This window comes from Hippopotamus amphibius, chromosome 7, assembly GCF_030028045.1.
Source record: "Hippopotamus amphibius kiboko isolate mHipAmp2 chromosome 7, mHipAmp2.hap2, whole genome shotgun sequence".
Taxonomy (NCBI): Eukaryota; Metazoa; Chordata; class Mammalia; order Artiodactyla; family Hippopotamidae; genus Hippopotamus; species Hippopotamus amphibius.
In genome coordinates this window covers 110371548-110387900 of record NC_080192.1, presented here as the reverse complement: position 1 = coordinate 110387900, position 16353 = coordinate 110371548, and the positions used below count along the sequence as shown (strand labels likewise).

General features: G+C 56.6%; 1 protein-coding gene across 3 annotated transcripts in view; it reads left to right on the top strand.

Moving 5' to 3' along the window:
- Positions 1–16353, top strand: part of TTC7A (tetratricopeptide repeat domain 7A) — a 122709-nt gene that overhangs the window by 74166 nt on the left and 32190 nt on the right. For all 3 annotated transcript variants that reach the window (XM_057740788.1, XM_057740789.1, XM_057740790.1), the window contains 3 exons: positions 1714–1771; positions 2971–3043; positions 5741–5901. In XM_057740788.1, coding sequence (XP_057596771.1) covers positions 1714–1771; positions 2971–3043; positions 5741–5901 — 292 coding nt within the window. The remainder of the gene's footprint in view (positions 1–1713; positions 1772–2970; positions 3044–5740; positions 5902–16353) is intronic.

Here is a 16353-nt window from a genome sequence, read left to right as displayed (position 1 = left end):
AGCCTCTGCTTGGGGTGACTCAGGCTTCGTAATGGCCTCCCAGGCATCTTGTTCCTGTGCCCACCTCCCACCCCAGCGCACCTCCATTGACTCCTCCAGGATAGGTGTGCAAGTGCTCATAAACACACACGTGCAGACACAAACACAGAGGCGCTCTCGCGCACACACACACCCCAGTCCATTTCCACATTTGCTCAGACTTTACCTGCCTCAGACACGCCTTCTTCATGGACCCAGTTCCTGCTCCCTTCCAAGGCACAGCCCCAGCTCGGGGCACAGCCCACACTCGTCTCAGCCCTCGGAGCTCCTGTAGCGCTGGCCGCCTGTGATGCGCCCCCAGCCCTGACCCCACAGTGTCTTCTTGCTCACTCACCTTTACCCTCAGCACCGCTGTCATCTTCTGGGGTCTTTGACATCCCCCCAGTGCATGGCACAGAGCTGGGCACACAGCAGGCGTTCCCTGAATACTTGTGCTGGGTCCTGGGTTCCCCACCTGCTGCCTGGAGCCTGGCATTCCCTCCCTAGCCCCGCCGGCTCAGCCGTGTGTCCCCGCACGGGTCGGCAGCCACCTACTTCTACATCCTTGCAGCTTGAGGAAAAGGAGCGACAGGCCCCCGCCCAAACCAACCCCAGAAGAGTCATCAGCCCCACCCACACCCCCCCCGAGAGCCAGCCCCTGGTAGCAGGCTTCAGAGGCCCTGCACAGCGAGAAGTCAGAACAGCTGACACTTGCACAAAGAGGGGAGAGAGAGGGGTGAGATCCTGGTGCCGTGCTAGCTCCTTGTTCTTGAGTGACAGTGATCACTGTCTCTTCAAGATATCGGTGAGGCTCTGATAGGGAACCCTGGGGTCCCTACACACGGATCAAGTGAGGGAGTCACCAGTGCCTCCGTCAGTCCAGAGACCCTCCACGTGCTTTTAACTCCACGTGCTTTTAATCCGCTAGAAGCAGGGATGCTTTATAAGCTGGGGACCACCTGACATCTATCCATGCCAGCAGCATCCTGACCTGGTCTGGCTGGAGCCTGGCCACAGTCATTTTAAAGCTTCCCAGGGGTTCAGTGTACAGCTAAGGCTTTGAATGCCTGTCCTACCGCATTTATAGATGATTTAATTTATCAGAAGGGTGCCTAGTTTGGGTTACAGTGAGAAGCCTCTTGGGGGGAAGTGTAATGGAGGTTTCTGGTGGGCTAGTGGGAAGGGAGTTAGTGTTCAGTGGGTGCAGACACTCTGTTAGGGACAATAAGAAAGTTCTGGAGATGGATGGTGGTGATGGTTGTATGACATGGTGAAAGTACTTAATACCACTGAATTGTCCGCTTGAAATTTGTTGAAATGGCTAGAAAAGAAGACGCCTCACGAGTAAGGAAGCCCAGGGAGGCATGTGGCCAGGGCAGGGGTGGTAACTTTTCTCTAGAGGCTTGGGTCTTTGGAAGGGACAAGGTGGCCCAGACGGCAAGGAAGGCAAAGGAGTAGAAGGATCTGTTGTGCCAAGAAGCACGCGGGAGTCTAGGGCCGGGGGAACCCACACCCCTCCCCCTGAAACCAGGGCAGAGGGCGGCACCAGTCCCTAGCTGCTTGAGTGCGAGCATTTGCCAGGTGGGGTCCTGGCGGGGCCTCTCCCTGCAGAGCTCTGTGCCCCAGGTGGGGCAGGGCTGGGTCGGCCCCCTCCAGCAGCCCCTCATGGCTCCGTCTTCATCCTGTCTCCTGCAGCAACTCTGAAATCCAAACAAGACGAATTGCACCGGAAAGCACTGCAGACGCTGGAGAGGTGAGGAGGGCCCCAGTGGCGGCACTGCCCTAGGTGGCTTATTCTCATGTTCTCTCAGGGCACCCTCTGATGTAGACGGAGCCAAGGCTTCTGCCCCCATTTTATTGACCAGCAAACTGAGGCTCTGAGAGCTCATGCAGGAAACAGGGACAGGCCTTTGGGGTTGGGTGGGTGAGTGGAGCCCTTCCACGTGGGTGGAGTTCCCCCCAAGCTCAGCTCCTACGCTCTCGAGCTCAGGGGACATAAGCTGTAGCAGGAAAGCACCCTGCACAGTGACCTACGAGTAGCAGGGGCTCAAAAAGGGTGTGTGCCTCCTCCCAGCCCCTACCCAACCTGGGGGCTGTGAGGACTCCCACCCACAGTCCTCACAGAGATTTCCTGGGAGCCCAGAGTCCGGGAGGGAGGGAGTGGGGGAGAGAGGGGGAGGCAGAGAAGCCCCTCCCCCAGCGGCAGCCCTTCGCCCCTCCTCAGGCCCCCTCCTTGCTGAGCCCCTGTCCACCACAGCCCAGGGTCCCATCTGAGCATCTGTCCCGCTCCTTCCTCTGGCCCATCGCAGGGCTCTTCCCCCTGAGCCCTGCGTGTCTTGCTGCCTCTGAGCACGGATGGCAGCTTCTGGGTAGGGCCCACCCCGGACTCCTTGTGCCTGCTCCCTGGGAACATCCAGCTCCCCTCTGGGGCAGGTTGTTCTCAGACCCAAGGAGGTAGGAGAGGCCCATCCTGGCCAACCCCCTCTGAACTCCCAGAGTCAGGGGGCACGTCCTTCCTTCACCTACTGGCTCTTCATTCCCCTGTCTTCTTGCCCAGAGAGGCTGTCCCAACCCCTCCATCCTCTAGGAGCTATTCCCTTCTGTCCCCCGGCGGAGAGGGCAGGCTCCAGGCTCTGTACAGGCCACAGCCAGGCCAACAGCTGCCCAGAGGAGAGGGGCTTCCCTCCCACCCCCCCAACCCTACGCTCCCAGACAGCCCCCACTTCAGCCAGAGCCAGCCCTCTTGACACCCACTGCCCCTGCCTTGGGCCGCCCGTGGGCTTTCTGCCCCAACCATCGTGTCCCGCGGGGCACCCTCCAGAGTGGGACCGGGCGGAATCCCCAGCCTTTGGCCCCGCAGCGCCTAGCACAGGGCTGACAGCCTGGGGACCCGCATCACACACTGGTTGTTGGTCCTTGATGGCTGACTTGCTGCTCTCTTGCCCCATACAGAGCCCAGCAGCTGGCGCCTGGTGACCCCCAGGTCATCCTCTATGTCTCCCTGCAGCTGGCCCTCGTCCGCCAGGTGAGTCCTCCCAGTTCCTAACACCCAGGTCTCGGGGGGCTGCTGTTCTTCTCCTGGCCCCACTGCTTTTACCAGCTGTGTGACCCTCTGCAGGTGACTTATCTGAGCCTCTATGTGCTTGTCTATTATGTGAGTCCCTGTGCACTGCACCTCAGAGGGCCCTAGTAAGGATTAAGTTGGCTAATGTGGCGAAGCCCCTGGTCCGTGCTGGGCGCACAGGAAGGGGTTGTCCTCTGCCCTCACTCCTACAACGTGTCCGTCTCTTGAGAAGTTGGCGGGACCCACGGTAAACATTTGTTTGTGCCCTCACCTTCTGCAGAACTTTCCCCAAGGGTCTGGGGAGCAGAGTGATTGGCACTTGGAGCCGTTTCTGTGCGACCCAAAGCTTTCCGCTGACCCTGTGGATGCCGCCGGCTGGCTCGGCCTCTGGGGGCTGACAGGGGCCTGCTGTCCACCACCTTCCTTCGACCCACATGGCTCTCCCGGCCTACCTGCCTTCCTTCTCCGAGCTGAGTAGCTGAGCTGTTGGTGCTGAGAGGACACTGGTCTGTCCGGGGAGTGGGGCCAGGCAGTCACCCACACAGCCAGTTGTCTTTCAGAAGAAGGCGAGAGCTCCCGTCCCCCAGGCCCCTCAGAGTCTGCGCTTTCACACGTGCCCCTCTGGCCAGTGCTCTGTGTGAAGCAGGACCTCTCGGTGGCCTTGATCTGGTGAGTGTGGACACTGGGCCGCTTGGGGACCGTGACAAGCCAGCAGAGACCCAGGCTGGGCTCCAGACTGTTGGGAGAAGTCGGCAGAACCCCCGTGTGGTTGTGGTCAGGTGACAGGCAGCCCGGCCGACGAAGGTGCTGCGTGCTCCCCTGCCGGCCTGGGCCAGCCCTGCGTCTGATGAGGAGGGTGCCGTCAGCCCCACTTGACCCCTGAGGCTCTGAGGCTCTCCTGAGCTGGGGAGCTGGGAACACAGTGTCTGCTCCAGAGCCCACTCTGACCCAGTCAAGCAACCTCACGTGGCTCTAAGTGTCCTGTTCCCCTGTCCCATTTGGAGACGGGGCCCTTGGAGCCTTGTGCACCAGCCTGGAGGTTGGTTTTCCTGGTGGTGTCAACGTCTAGCCCCTGGCTTCGTCTTCAGGGAGCTGTGTCTCCAGCCCCTCTCCCACTGTGCCCCTGGCTCCTGACTTCCAGGTCCTGGAGGAGGCACTTAGGACTCCCTGCTGCTCTCTCCAGAAACATCAGTCTGCCCTGGTGCTCCTGGGAGCATGGACACCAAGATACCCGAGACCGGTTTATTTTTAGCCCTCTGTAAAAGAACCGGTGCTTTCCTTGCCAGTCAAGTCTCTGATAAACCTTTGGTGATGCATTTTTTAATATGTTTATTATTCAGCCACCCCTGATGAATGGCATCTATCCCCCTGGAGAGGGCTGGGCCAGGCCAGTGGAGCCTGGTACCCAGTGTCCTTGGGGACCCCAGATCTTGGTAATAACCTCAGGGGGTTGGAGGCCCCTGAATGGACTTGAAGCTAGTGCTGCCTGCCTGGGTTTCTGAGGCCCCTGCCCGTCCTGCCAGGAGCATGCATGGCTGCTCAAGCAGTGAAGGCCGCGGATTGGGACGCCCAGTCCAGGATGGTGGGGCAGGAGCCGCCTCAGGGAGGCACGGGCGAGCCAAGCCAGCGGCCACACTGACCTTAGCTTCCTTTACTTCCCGTGGCCTTTCCACAAAGAGAGGTCCCCATGGCAGGACTCTGGGCCTGGCAGCAGTGCCCACAGCCTGTGCAGATGGCACGTGGAGAACAGGCAGGGGCCAGGCACGCCGGGGACCGGAGGTTGCGGCTGACCTGTGTACTGTAGGCCCCTCAAGGAGCATTGGAGACCAGGGTCTGAGGTTTGGTAAAGAGCAGGACTTGCTGAAAAAGACTCCTGAGGTTCCTGGGAGGACGGGGCCCTGGTGTGGATAGAGTCGCAGGAGCTGGCAAAACTGCCGGGCCTGAGCACCTGAGAGAACACGTCCCTCAGGACTGGAAGGAAGGATCTTACCTGTTCATTAGCTGCCTCGGCTTTGGGGGCTTGAAGAGGGAAACTCACATTTTCAAGCGTGTTTGGTACTCAGCAGGGTGCTTTTCCTATGTTGTCTCCCCCTCTCAGTCACTGTCATAGGTATGACTGTTATCCTCGTCTGGCAGCTAAGGACTGCAGCTCAGAGAGGCGAAGTCCCCCGCCCTGGGTGCCAGCTAGAAAGTGGCAGAGCTGGGATCCACGCCCCCACCTGACCCCGGAGCCTAGGCTCTCGCCACGGTGAGCCTCCAAGTAGGAGGCGGCATTTATCTATCAGCCCCCATCACTGTGTGACCAGGTTCCGAGAAGAGGTCTGTGGCTACGGTCTGGGTGGCCTCTCCCCACAGCCCCTGCTCCTCCGGTTTCGTTGGTGCTTCCCGGCCAATCCTTTGTGGTACACTGTGAACCTCTCCCTCTTTACTCTCTTGCGTGGGGACGGCACTGGCTTCCGGTGCCTGACTTTAGACAGTAGATCCCTCTTGCCGTGTTATTTGGGAGTGTGTTTTCTCATTGGCGCTCCTGCCTGCCCCGCAGTACCTGGGGTCTCACGTGAGTCTGCTGCGCCTTCGTTGGCTGGCACCTGGCCCTGGAGTCCGGGGAGAGGCGTGGGCCGTGGGAAAGGTCGCTCAGCGGGCAGTTTTCTCCGGCAGATCTCCAGCGCCATGGAGCAGCTGCAGGAGGCCCTGAAAGTGTGCAAGGATGACGCCAACGCCCTCCACCTGCTGGCGCTCCTCTTTTCCTCCCAGAAGCACTACCAGCACGCCCTGGATGTCATCAACATGGCCATCGCGGAGTATCCCGAGAACTTTAAGTGAGTTCCCCGTGGACGCTGCTGGGCTGAGGGGCTGGTCACGCACACACCAAGAGTCAAGACGGGGCAAGGACCTGTGGGGGCAGAGCCTGGCTCTGGCCTTCTCTTGCGTGGCAGGAGGTGCCCTGTGGGGAGCACGGAGCTCTCAGTGGTAACTGCAGGCTCCCCAGGGAGCTGTGTGGACTGCCGAGGAGACTGTGTTCCAAGGCACGGGCTCAGGCTGCTTCCATCCTGCCCTGAGCTCTGCATTTGAGCTTCTTGGGGACACTAACTTGTGTAACTTAACCATAACCCTGGCACAGCCAGCCAAGGATGGATTCTAACACTGGCTGGGCCGATGGAGGCCAAGTGAGCTGGCCCCCTGCCTCCAAGCAGGCCATGGGCAGTAGCGGGTAGGAAGGTTATATCCCTCCAGGGTGGTGCTGGCCTCTCCCTCTGTGCTTGGCTCTTCCACGGCCCGCATTACCATATCACCCAGATGCCTGTCTCTGGAACAGGGTCCACGCTGTACTTGGTCCCGACGGTGGTGGGTGGGGCAGGACTAGACCCTCCTGCCCCCACCTATACACAGGAGACCTACTGCCACCCAACCAGGACACTGGGGAACAAGAGCCTCACTGGCCAGCTGAGGCAGGAGGGTGCATTGCTCTGTGGGAGGGAATGAAGGCGGGGTCGTCTTTTGATTTCTGCCCTCCTTCCCTGGGGCAAGTGACATGGGGTGTAATAGACCTTGTTTCTCTGAATCCCATGATCCCAGCATAAGGGGTGCTGAGCACCTCTGCTCCCACTGTGCTCCACCTTAGAGTCTGAAGGAGGGCCCTTTAGGACCAGCCAAAGGCGGTCCTGCTTCAGACAGCAGAAAGGAGCGTGGCCCTGGTGCCCTGAGAGGTGACTCACACCAGCAGTGAAAACAGGTTCACAAAGAACTAGGGAAATTTGTGGGTGCCACCGCCACTATCAGTGATCAAGGGACGCTGCATTCGGCCCAGTCCAAGGAGGTTCCCTTCACGTGGAAGCCCGAGCATCCGTCACTGTCCATCCTTAGCCCAGCAGGGGCGGGGCTGACCCTTAGGGTGAGGCTCAGGCTTTCCTGTGCCTTTGACCTCCTTCAGAGGGTGCCGCAGTGGCTTTGCCTGTGGACTTTGCTGGGATGGCTTCCTCCTCACCAAGGCTCAAGCAAGGTGCTTTGGGAGCTGCAGTGTCCTAGCCATAAGCTCCTCAGTGGACCCCACTGAAGAGGGATCCCCAGGGGAAAATGCCGAGGACAGGCATTCACTCTTCAGGTCAGCCCTGCGTACCCTAGTCTGGCCTGATCCCTGCCCACAGCACCGTAACTCCTGACCCCACTGTCCTGGCCCAGGTGGGTGCCAGCTGCCCAAAGCCAGGTGTGAGCAGAGATGGTGTGAGGCCAGCTCCACGTAGCCTGTTCTTTGTGTTCGGGAGACGGCCCTGGCTCTTGGCCTCCACCCTGCATTTGAGATTATTAAAATTGAAATCAGTTCACTTTAAAAGGCAGGTCGGTCAGGGAATACTACACGTAGATAAAACAGTGTGTGTGGACAAGGGATTCGTTACCTAATCCCAAATACAATACAGCGAGACCTACTGTGTAGAAGTTTATTTTTTACTTTCATAAATATAGAAGGACAGAGGTCCTCCTCATCCAGTACCAGTCACCTGGCTGTGTTTCAGCCTCCATCCTCACGCCTGTCTGGCAGGGTCTGACCCACGGTCCGCCGCCAGCTGTATGTGTGCACGCGTGTGTGTGAGTGTGCCTCTGTGTGGGCGCGTTTGTCGTCAGTTAGGCTTCGGTGGGAACAGAAACCATCACGATGAAAGGGTTAGAATCCTGGAGTGGGGAGGGAACGCCTCCCCCGGCCCCTGGGTCAGAGTGTATGTCACAGAAGAAACAAGAGGCTGGGCCAGGCATCAGACATTGTCCTTTTTCTGAGTGAAATCTTGCATGCAGGTGGAGACCGTGAACAGGTGGGAGCAGAACTGTCCTGTGGAAGCCAGGGAAGGAGGTCCACACGCTGCCCCCTCGGCCCTCCCGGCCCAGTGAGGAGCCTCCCGTGCCATCTGTTGTGGGGGTGGAAAATCCACCTGCCGCACAGCGCTGTCGAGTGACGCTAGGGTGTGACCGTGGCTCTTTGCAAATAAGTCAATACTTTTCCCCACAGATGAGGCCCGTGGATTAGCAGGAAATGTCATTGAGTCCATTACCGGTCAGGGATCACTGAAGAATGTCATTGCTCTTCAGTTGAAAGTGCATCCTGCTTCTCCAGCTGCTGCCTGCATTGGGAACAAGCTGTGTGTGGCTCCAGCTGTCGCCACGGCAGTTAATTAAACCCCTGATCCAATAAATATCACTGCAGCCAAACAAAAAAGTCAGCCCCCTTTGCCCTGACCTCAGCGTCCTCAACAAGGTCTGTATTGCGGGCACTTAAAGGCCCCTGGTCTGGGTCTGTCTGCCACCCAGCACCTTGCTGGTCCCAAGTGGCTGAGCCCTTGTAGAGGCTCTTCCTTTCTGCAGAGACTGCTTTAGTGAAGCAGAGGCTGGCGGGCTGGTGTCAGGGGTGGAGGGGGCCTGGCCTGGGGGGATGCTGGTGGGTGGAGTAGACCCCTTTCCTCTTGTGCTTGTCCCCACGTGGGAGCCACAGCAGGTCCCTGGCTGTCACTTGCCTGTGCTGCCTCCTGCAGCTTGCCCCTTCATCTTCTCACCTGCTGAAAGACTGACATCCGTCCTGCCTCCAAGGTCTGTTGTGAGATTCAGACAAGATCTCACAGTCAGTTTGCAGCCGGCTTCAAGGGCAGCAGTGAGGATGGGCCTGGAAGATGGTCCACAGTGTAAGGCTGTGACATGGGACCTGAGGGAAGCAGTGCACGTTGTGCCTGGAGATGGAGGGCATCCTGCACGTGAGGGCAGGGGAAGCTATGAAAAGGTGTTCACGCTCCTTAGCTGCACAGGAGGTCACCATTCCTAGGGGCAGACTCAAGACTCCTGGAGAAAAACCCAGCTTTCGTGGAGCTGACTTTTGAAAATCCTCCTGAATTCAGGGATTAGAAAGCAAAGTAAAGAGGATCTTGATTTCTGTGCTATGGGGTGACCTTTAGTTAATGGAGCTTGAGTTTAAAAAGGCAGAAACGTGATGAGGCAGAGACTGTTGGCCCTGCGGGGACAGTGTGAACCTGGCACAGTGGGAACCAGACACCCGAGCCACTTCCTGAAATCCTGAGGGCTTCCAACTAAGCCCTGGACACATGTGCTGGCCGGGCTGTCGCTGGCCAGTTTGCAGGGGACCTCAAGGGGGCAGCAGGCTCCCTATTTGGACCTGGGTTCCAAGCCAGGCCAGGCCTCGGAATGCACGAGGTCCCCACAGCAAGCTCAGAGATGCCATTGCTGGTTCCTTCTCGTCCTGGGATTGGGAGGCAGCTGGGAGGCTCAGCCGGGAGGGTCACAGGGAACAGGTCACTGATAAGCTTGGTTCCTGAAGCCATGGGCTCCGTGGGGTGCTGGTTTTATGTAACAGATTCTTTGTGCTTTAGTCAGGCCGCTTGTAGGGAAGGTCGCCATAGTAACCAAACAACATTCCTGGGCTAATGATGGGAGCTTTCCAATAACCAGCCTGTCAGTCAGTCACTGCTCCCACCCCAGGCCTGGCAGCCTGCCAGACCAGGTGTGAAAGCCCAGGCCATCGGGCTGGCAGAAGGGGAGCAAACCAGTTTGCCCTTCCCTCCCCTCAGTGGCAGAGCGGCCTCCTCCCACTCCTCTTGGGAGCTTCTGCCCAGCCCAGGTCCTGAGGGCCTTGGAAGGTCCTGGGGGAAGGGGTGTCAGAGCCCTAGGGAGCTCTCCCCAGAGCAGGAGCTATATGGCCCTCTTGACAAGCCAGAGCTTGCCACTTGTAAACACATGGAACCAGTCACAGCATCTCCCCCAGGAAACCTGGGCTGTTTTGGAAAATGTTTGAGCTGATAACTAGGTGTTAGCTGGGGCCAGACTGTGACTGAATCCGGTTAAGGCCAACGTTAGCCTCAAGGGTACCCCTCTGATCTCTACCTGGCCTGCCTCTCCTTTTTCCCAGGTTGTGTGTGATAAATTTCTAGTGGTGCATTCCACCGAGCAGAAGGGATCAGAGTCCTGGAGCTTCTGTTAATGTCTCTGCCTTAAACCCAGTGTGTTTATTGGATGGTTCTTATTAGGGACTTGGAGTAGATCAAAAGGACGCTTAAAATACCAGCACTCCAGTGAGGGGGCTGGAGTCAAAGGTATTAGCACAAACATAGTTTATCACTTTGCCAGGTTCATTAAACATTTTTGGCTGCCACAGCCCCTGGTGAGGACAAGAGCCAGGGGGTAAACGTGCAGGCCATGTGGTGGAGGGAAGTGTTAAGCCAGGCATGATCCCTGGCACCGGCCCACTCTTCCCCAAAGGTCAGTTCCTCATCGGCTGAGCTAGCCTGACATTCAGCATTTCCCTTTGCTGGTGGTTGTGCGGAGCCTTCTGGGCCCTCACTCCATGTGACACTGCAGTCACATAGAGTTCAGCCTCCTGTAGCCCACTGCTCACACTCCAGCTAGGAGGGTAGATGATCTAGGTTGTTTTGTTTGGGGAAGAAGAAGGAAAGGAAGGAAGACAGGTATTTGCAGTTTTTCCAGAAGGAATTCTGTGTTTTAAAGTGGTTTTAGCCCTTCGCTTCCTGGTCCTCACTCCTGTCAACATTTGCAGGAGGGAGGCACTGTGGCCGGCACCTTGGTTTTCAAGCAGGAGTGGCCCAGGCTTTCTGCCCCTGGGAGAGGGCTCAGGGGGCACATTCGTGCCCATGAAGTAGGGCTGGCCTCCCCTCTGCAGTGGGTGGTCTTCAGGTCCCCAGGTCTGCTCACTGGGCAGAGATTATAGACCAAGATCAAGGAGTTTGCTTCTTGGTGTCTTATACCCGGCTAGGAGCCAACTTTTGTTCCATCTGAGGACCTGCTTTCTGGAAGTTCTTCCACCCCAAAATGGTTACGGAGTGGCTTTATGTGGTATGTGCTCATATCGTTCAAGATCAAGAATTTACATTTGGAGAGTCACCTGGAGGGAACTGGAGGGGCCTGCAGCTGAGGGAAGCCGGGCCTGGAGGCCCACTGGGTCAGCCATCGGTCAGCACAGATAAGGCCTCGGGGCGCTGTGGGTGCAGGCGGCTGTTCTGCGGGTGGGGCAGAGCTTTTGAAGCAACAAGCGCTAACTCGTAGAGGCAGAAGCTTGCAGGCTGTTGATTTTAAACGATTTGAAAGCTTCAAAGTCGGATCATATTGAATGAATTCATTAAGAGGTAGAGGATCTGTGTGGGGGACATGGGTCAGCGTCATACTCCAGAACCAAGGAAAAATTACTGGTTTTTAGGGCTAAGAAAAGCTGCCATAAGTGTCCCTTGCAAGTTAGGGATTAGTCTATGGGAAGATAATAAAGACACGCCTAACTGTGGCCCTCTCCCTTTCAGGGAGGTCACTCCTGTTAGAGCTTTAAAATAACATCCTCAAAGAGCAAGTGTGTGAGCTTAATCAGTTTATTGCCCAGGTGGAGTTTCTCCGAGAGGCATGGCATTTAGAGGAGTCTGAGACGTGTGTCCTTCAGCACTTCCCTGGCCAGGGCAAAAGCCAGGTGATTTCAGCCCCAATGAAGGCCAGGGAGTGGCTGCTTCCTACTCATACGTGGGGCTGCTCCTCCCCTTCTCCCTGCCGCCCATCCTGGGCAAGGGATGGGGCCCCTGAGTCCCACCTCCAGGCCTTCAATCCTGTCCCTGCCAGTCCAGCCCCAAGAAGTACCCTCCTTACCTTCTTGCTTCCAAATCCTGCCCATCCTCAGGGACAACCCTCGGGCTCCACTTTGCCTTGAAGCTCCTGCACTCAAAGCTGAACCACTCAATTGAGTGTCTGATTCTCTTCTGTTTTGTTTCCTAATTGGCTTGGGTGTGTTGCTTGAGCTTCCCTGAGAGGGTGGAAGCACCTTTGGGGCAGAGATTATGGCCTGTCCTCTGTCTCCCCTTCCTCCCTGTAGGGAACCCACAGCTGGACACCCAGCACACCAGTAGACCCTCCGATGGGTAGACCGTAGGAGTTGCTTGGTTTGTTGTTCAGGGAGGGAGGGAGGGAACACATGGGGATGTTGGCTCCTTACAGCCCTCAGGGTGCTCTCACACCTCCTTAACCCTGTTTTGTTGTTGTTTTGGTTTGATTTGTTTATTTTTTTGGTCTTTACAACCCTCCTACTCTAAAGAAACTAACGGGAGAGTTAGACGGTCTCTCAAGGTCAGAAAGCTGATGAGTGGCAAAGCAGGGACTAGAACCCAAGCCAGCTGATTGAGCAACCCTGGTACGCTTGAACCGCGGGCGCTTCAATAATAATAAAATAATAGCGCACCCAGCGCTTGCTCTCTGCCAGGCACTGCTCTCAGCACTTTTCATGCCTTAACTCATTTAATCCCTTTAGCAACCAAGGGAGGTGTAGGAACTATTGTTACTCCCACTTTCCAGATGAGGAAACAGAGGCACAGAGGGCATAAGTAAACACCTGTACATAATAGGGGCTAAGTAAGTAGTAATGACAGGGCGCAGGTGGACTGAACGTTTATGAAGTGCTAGGCCTTTTATGTACATTGTTTCCTCATAACAACCCCCCCGGGGCATAGTGATCCTGTCATTCCCATTTTACAGATAAGAAACTGAAGCTCTGAGAAGTTGAAATGATTGGCCAGGGGGGGTCACATGGCTAGAGGAAGGGAAGCTGGGATTCGAACTTGGTCATCAGACTTGGGCCCCGTTTTCCGGGACGAGACCCACTTCCAGTAGAAGCCCACGTTGCGTGCAGGCTCTGGCCTCCTGGCTGAGGACTTAGACTTTCCAGAGGCGTGGCTGCCTGACTCAGAGAATAGCCTGCTTTTTCCACTCAATTATGTGTTTTCTATAAAAATAGAACTCTTCATTAAAACAACGCAGCACAGCCATCAGCTGGAATTACTAATTACTGTCCTTTAAAGAGATAATACCCCCTCTTGCGCATTCACCATACCTGTTGTCATCCTCTCCCCTACTGTGGAGGGCTCCCACGAGGGCTGGGAGCCAGAGGCCAGGGCCCGGGAACGCATACGTGGGGCGGTGGGACCAGGAAGAGGAGAGCGTTTCCACGGGATACTCTGTAGCTTTGCTCCCTTGGTTCCTGGTCATGGGGACCCTACAGCTTTCCAGGCCTCGGTGAGTCCTTGTGACTCAAGTTCCTTCTTCTGTTATCTGACAAAGATTTGTTGAGTGACGTTAGGCGAAGCACTGAGGAGACAGAGGTGAGAAAGACGGGGTCCTGCCCGAGCGCAGGGTCTGGTGGGGAAGACCGGTGATGATGGAGTGCTCTCAGGATGATGGCGGGCCTTTCTTGAGGGGTGGCCACGCACCAGGGCCGGCTGCCTTTACGGTTTCTGTTGCCCTCAGTCCTCCCAACAGGCCTCCTTGGTGGTGCCATTACTGTCCCTGCTCTACTGTGAGCCGGTAGAGCTCAGAGAGGCGAAGACACCTGCTAGGAAGCAGCAGGACCTGGAGGTGCAGCCACATTGTCGGATGCCAGAGGCCATGTGTCAGCACAACGTCCTCCTGCTTACTGGGGAGTGACGCAGGGGCCAGAGGGGCCTCCGTCAGGTACACAGCAGCTACCACTTTCACGTGATCGCTGCACATGCTGAGTAAACGTTATAGGGAACTTCTTTCAAGGAACATGAAAGTACAAATGTGGAGCCGTTGTGCTTAGCGCCCACACAGCCCATGCCCTTCCCTGCAGACGGCTCTGCTCTGCCGGCATCCCCACGGCACTGAGAGTGCGGTGCTGCGGTGAGCAGCAGGGAGGGCGCACAGGGGAAGATGATCAGAGGCCCTGGGTGAGGGGGCGGACCAGATGACCTCTGATCTCAGCACCGTGCTTGCTTAGCCAGAGCCGCTCTTACAAAAATATCCCCCATTTACAAAATAATTCTTTAAAAAAAAAAAATTTTTGGAAAGGCTCATGCTCACCCAGTTCTGAGGAGGCCCACCCTGAGATAGTTCCTCTTCACGGCAGTGGAAACAAATGATTTGTCTTAACCTCAGATGGGAATAGCTCCAAGTCTTACTCCTTTTGACAGATAATTAGCAGGCTGGTCCTGGCCCAGGAGTGCAAGCCAGGCAGGGCCTGGGAGGAGAGGGAGGAAGAAGAGGCAGGTGCCAGGCCCACCCAGGCTTTCCCCTGGGAACCTCCATCATCAGCCCGTGGCCAGAGCCATCAGGAGGATTAGCAACACCAGTGACCTGTGGCGACACCCAGCGATGCTGACCTCACTGGTCTCTGTCTTCCCCCCTCCTTGGAGAAGGGCTGGCCCAGATGCAGACAGACAGACTGACGCTGCAGGGCTGAGATTGATCACAGTTCAGCAGGGGCTGTCTCTGTTCGGGTCTGATGGGCACCTGTCTTTGGCCCCAGGTGCTGGCCCATGTAGGTGACTCGGAAGGTGGCCAGTGCAGGCTGCCAAGGCTCCGGTGGCCATCAGGGAGGGCATGCACTCTTAGAGGGTGGGCCTCCTTGCTAGGAACAGGGTGCACGTGCCTCAGCCTTTGGACTGTGCAAAGTGCCAGGACCCGGGACTCTCCTCCCCACAGCTGCAGCAGCCTCACCCCTGTGGCAGGGACAAAGGGCATGGCATTTACACTGACCCTTGCTCCTTCGCTTTCCCCAGAGAGAACAGTCACTTTCACATCTGCCCTCAGATGCTGTGGTGGCACAGTGAAGGCGTTCGGCCTTAAAAGACCTCAGTGTTTATTCTGCATCTTAAAAAACAGGAAAGTGCTTGCAAGAGGGGGTCACAGTGGAGGTTGTTTCACCCTGACTGGTTTGGCTGTGGCTCTGTCCCTCCCCTCAGATCCTCTTCCTTTCTTATGCCCATCTTTGGTCCCAGGAGCCACCTGCCTTGCTGAACAGGCCATGAAGCTCTGGAACTTTCTGAGAGCTTTCAGAGACACCTGGCCTGGACACTGCTTTTCAGGGTCTGCTAGGCCTGCATTTTTAAAGGAATCTCTTCCCTGAGCCTTGGGCAGGCCGGTGCTTGAGGACTTAGTCCAGCTATGGGTTTCTCAGCTGCTGCTTCTGGGTCGTCACAGTTCATCCTGCAGAAGTCCCCTGGGGCAGACAGGGCAGGAGACTTCACTCCAATTTCACAGGTTTGGAACCTGTGACATGCTCAGCTGGACAGCAGCAAAGCTGGGACTTTGGCTCAGGTTTCTCACTTCTGAGCCAGTGTCTGTCCACCGAGTAAAGTCACAGTGCAGGGTCAGGACAGCAGTGTGGCCATTCCTCTCCCAGAATGGCTTTTGTCAAGTTGTTGGAGGCCTGCTAGATTCCAGTACCCCGGCCTTCCTGTCTCAGAGACTCTCCTTAATTGTACTTTTGGCTCTGCCTGGGTGACCCTCCTCTGGGATAAAGACCCCCAGTCTCATGGAGCCAGACGCCTTCATGTCACATCCAGAACTCCCTGTTCCTCCCCAGGCCCTGGGAAACTGTGCTTCTGGACAGCCTAAAACGGAGTCAGCCAGCACTTTGCTTGTTGGCTGTGTGAGTCCAGCCCTCGCAGCAGTTCTGAGGCGTCCGTGAGCAGATTCCTCGCCTGCCTCCCAGCCAGGAGGCAGCAGCAGGACGTGATGCTGTCACAGGTCGGCTCTGGTTTCATATGGATTGCCAGACCCAGAACGTGGCCGGATGGTTATAACAACACACATTTTCATATTATTAAGCTAAGCAAACACCATGTGCTCAGCTCTGTGCCAGGCACTGGGGAAGCGAGGAGATCACTGACATGGAGGGAGGCAGGGTCCTGTCCTGCAGGCACTTGTCATCCAGGTGGGGACGCATGGTAGGACATAGGACAATATAAATGGTAGTTTTACCCTCTTGTAGGCAGGACTGGCTCAGACTGTTTCTAGAATATCTGAATTTTAAAATGCTTGACACGAGTTTTTCTTCATCGTTAAAAGCATAAGCCTATGTGGCAAAAAATAAAGTATACACACACACACACACACACACACGAGAGAGAGAGAGAAATTAAGTGCTAACTGCAGATTGTCCTGAGCACTCAGAGAAGAGCAGGGGTGGTCACACTTCTCGGAGGAGGACTGGAACCATTGGATTAAAATACTGTAATTGGGGTTTTTTTTAAGTCTCAGAATCCTTTCTTCAGATTACATTTTAGACTTACTCAGCATATAAAACAGGTGTGCTGGGGCTGGGCTGGTGGAAGGCTGTGGGGAACCCGGGCTTGCCCCCGCTGTTCCCCAGCTCCCACTGCCAGCAGCCTCCCCATGGCCCCATCCAGGCAGCACAGTGTTCTGATGAGGCTGTGGCCCGTCGTGCGGGCCCCACCAGGCCCTAGGGCTCTACCAGCCTCCTTGTACCATTGTTT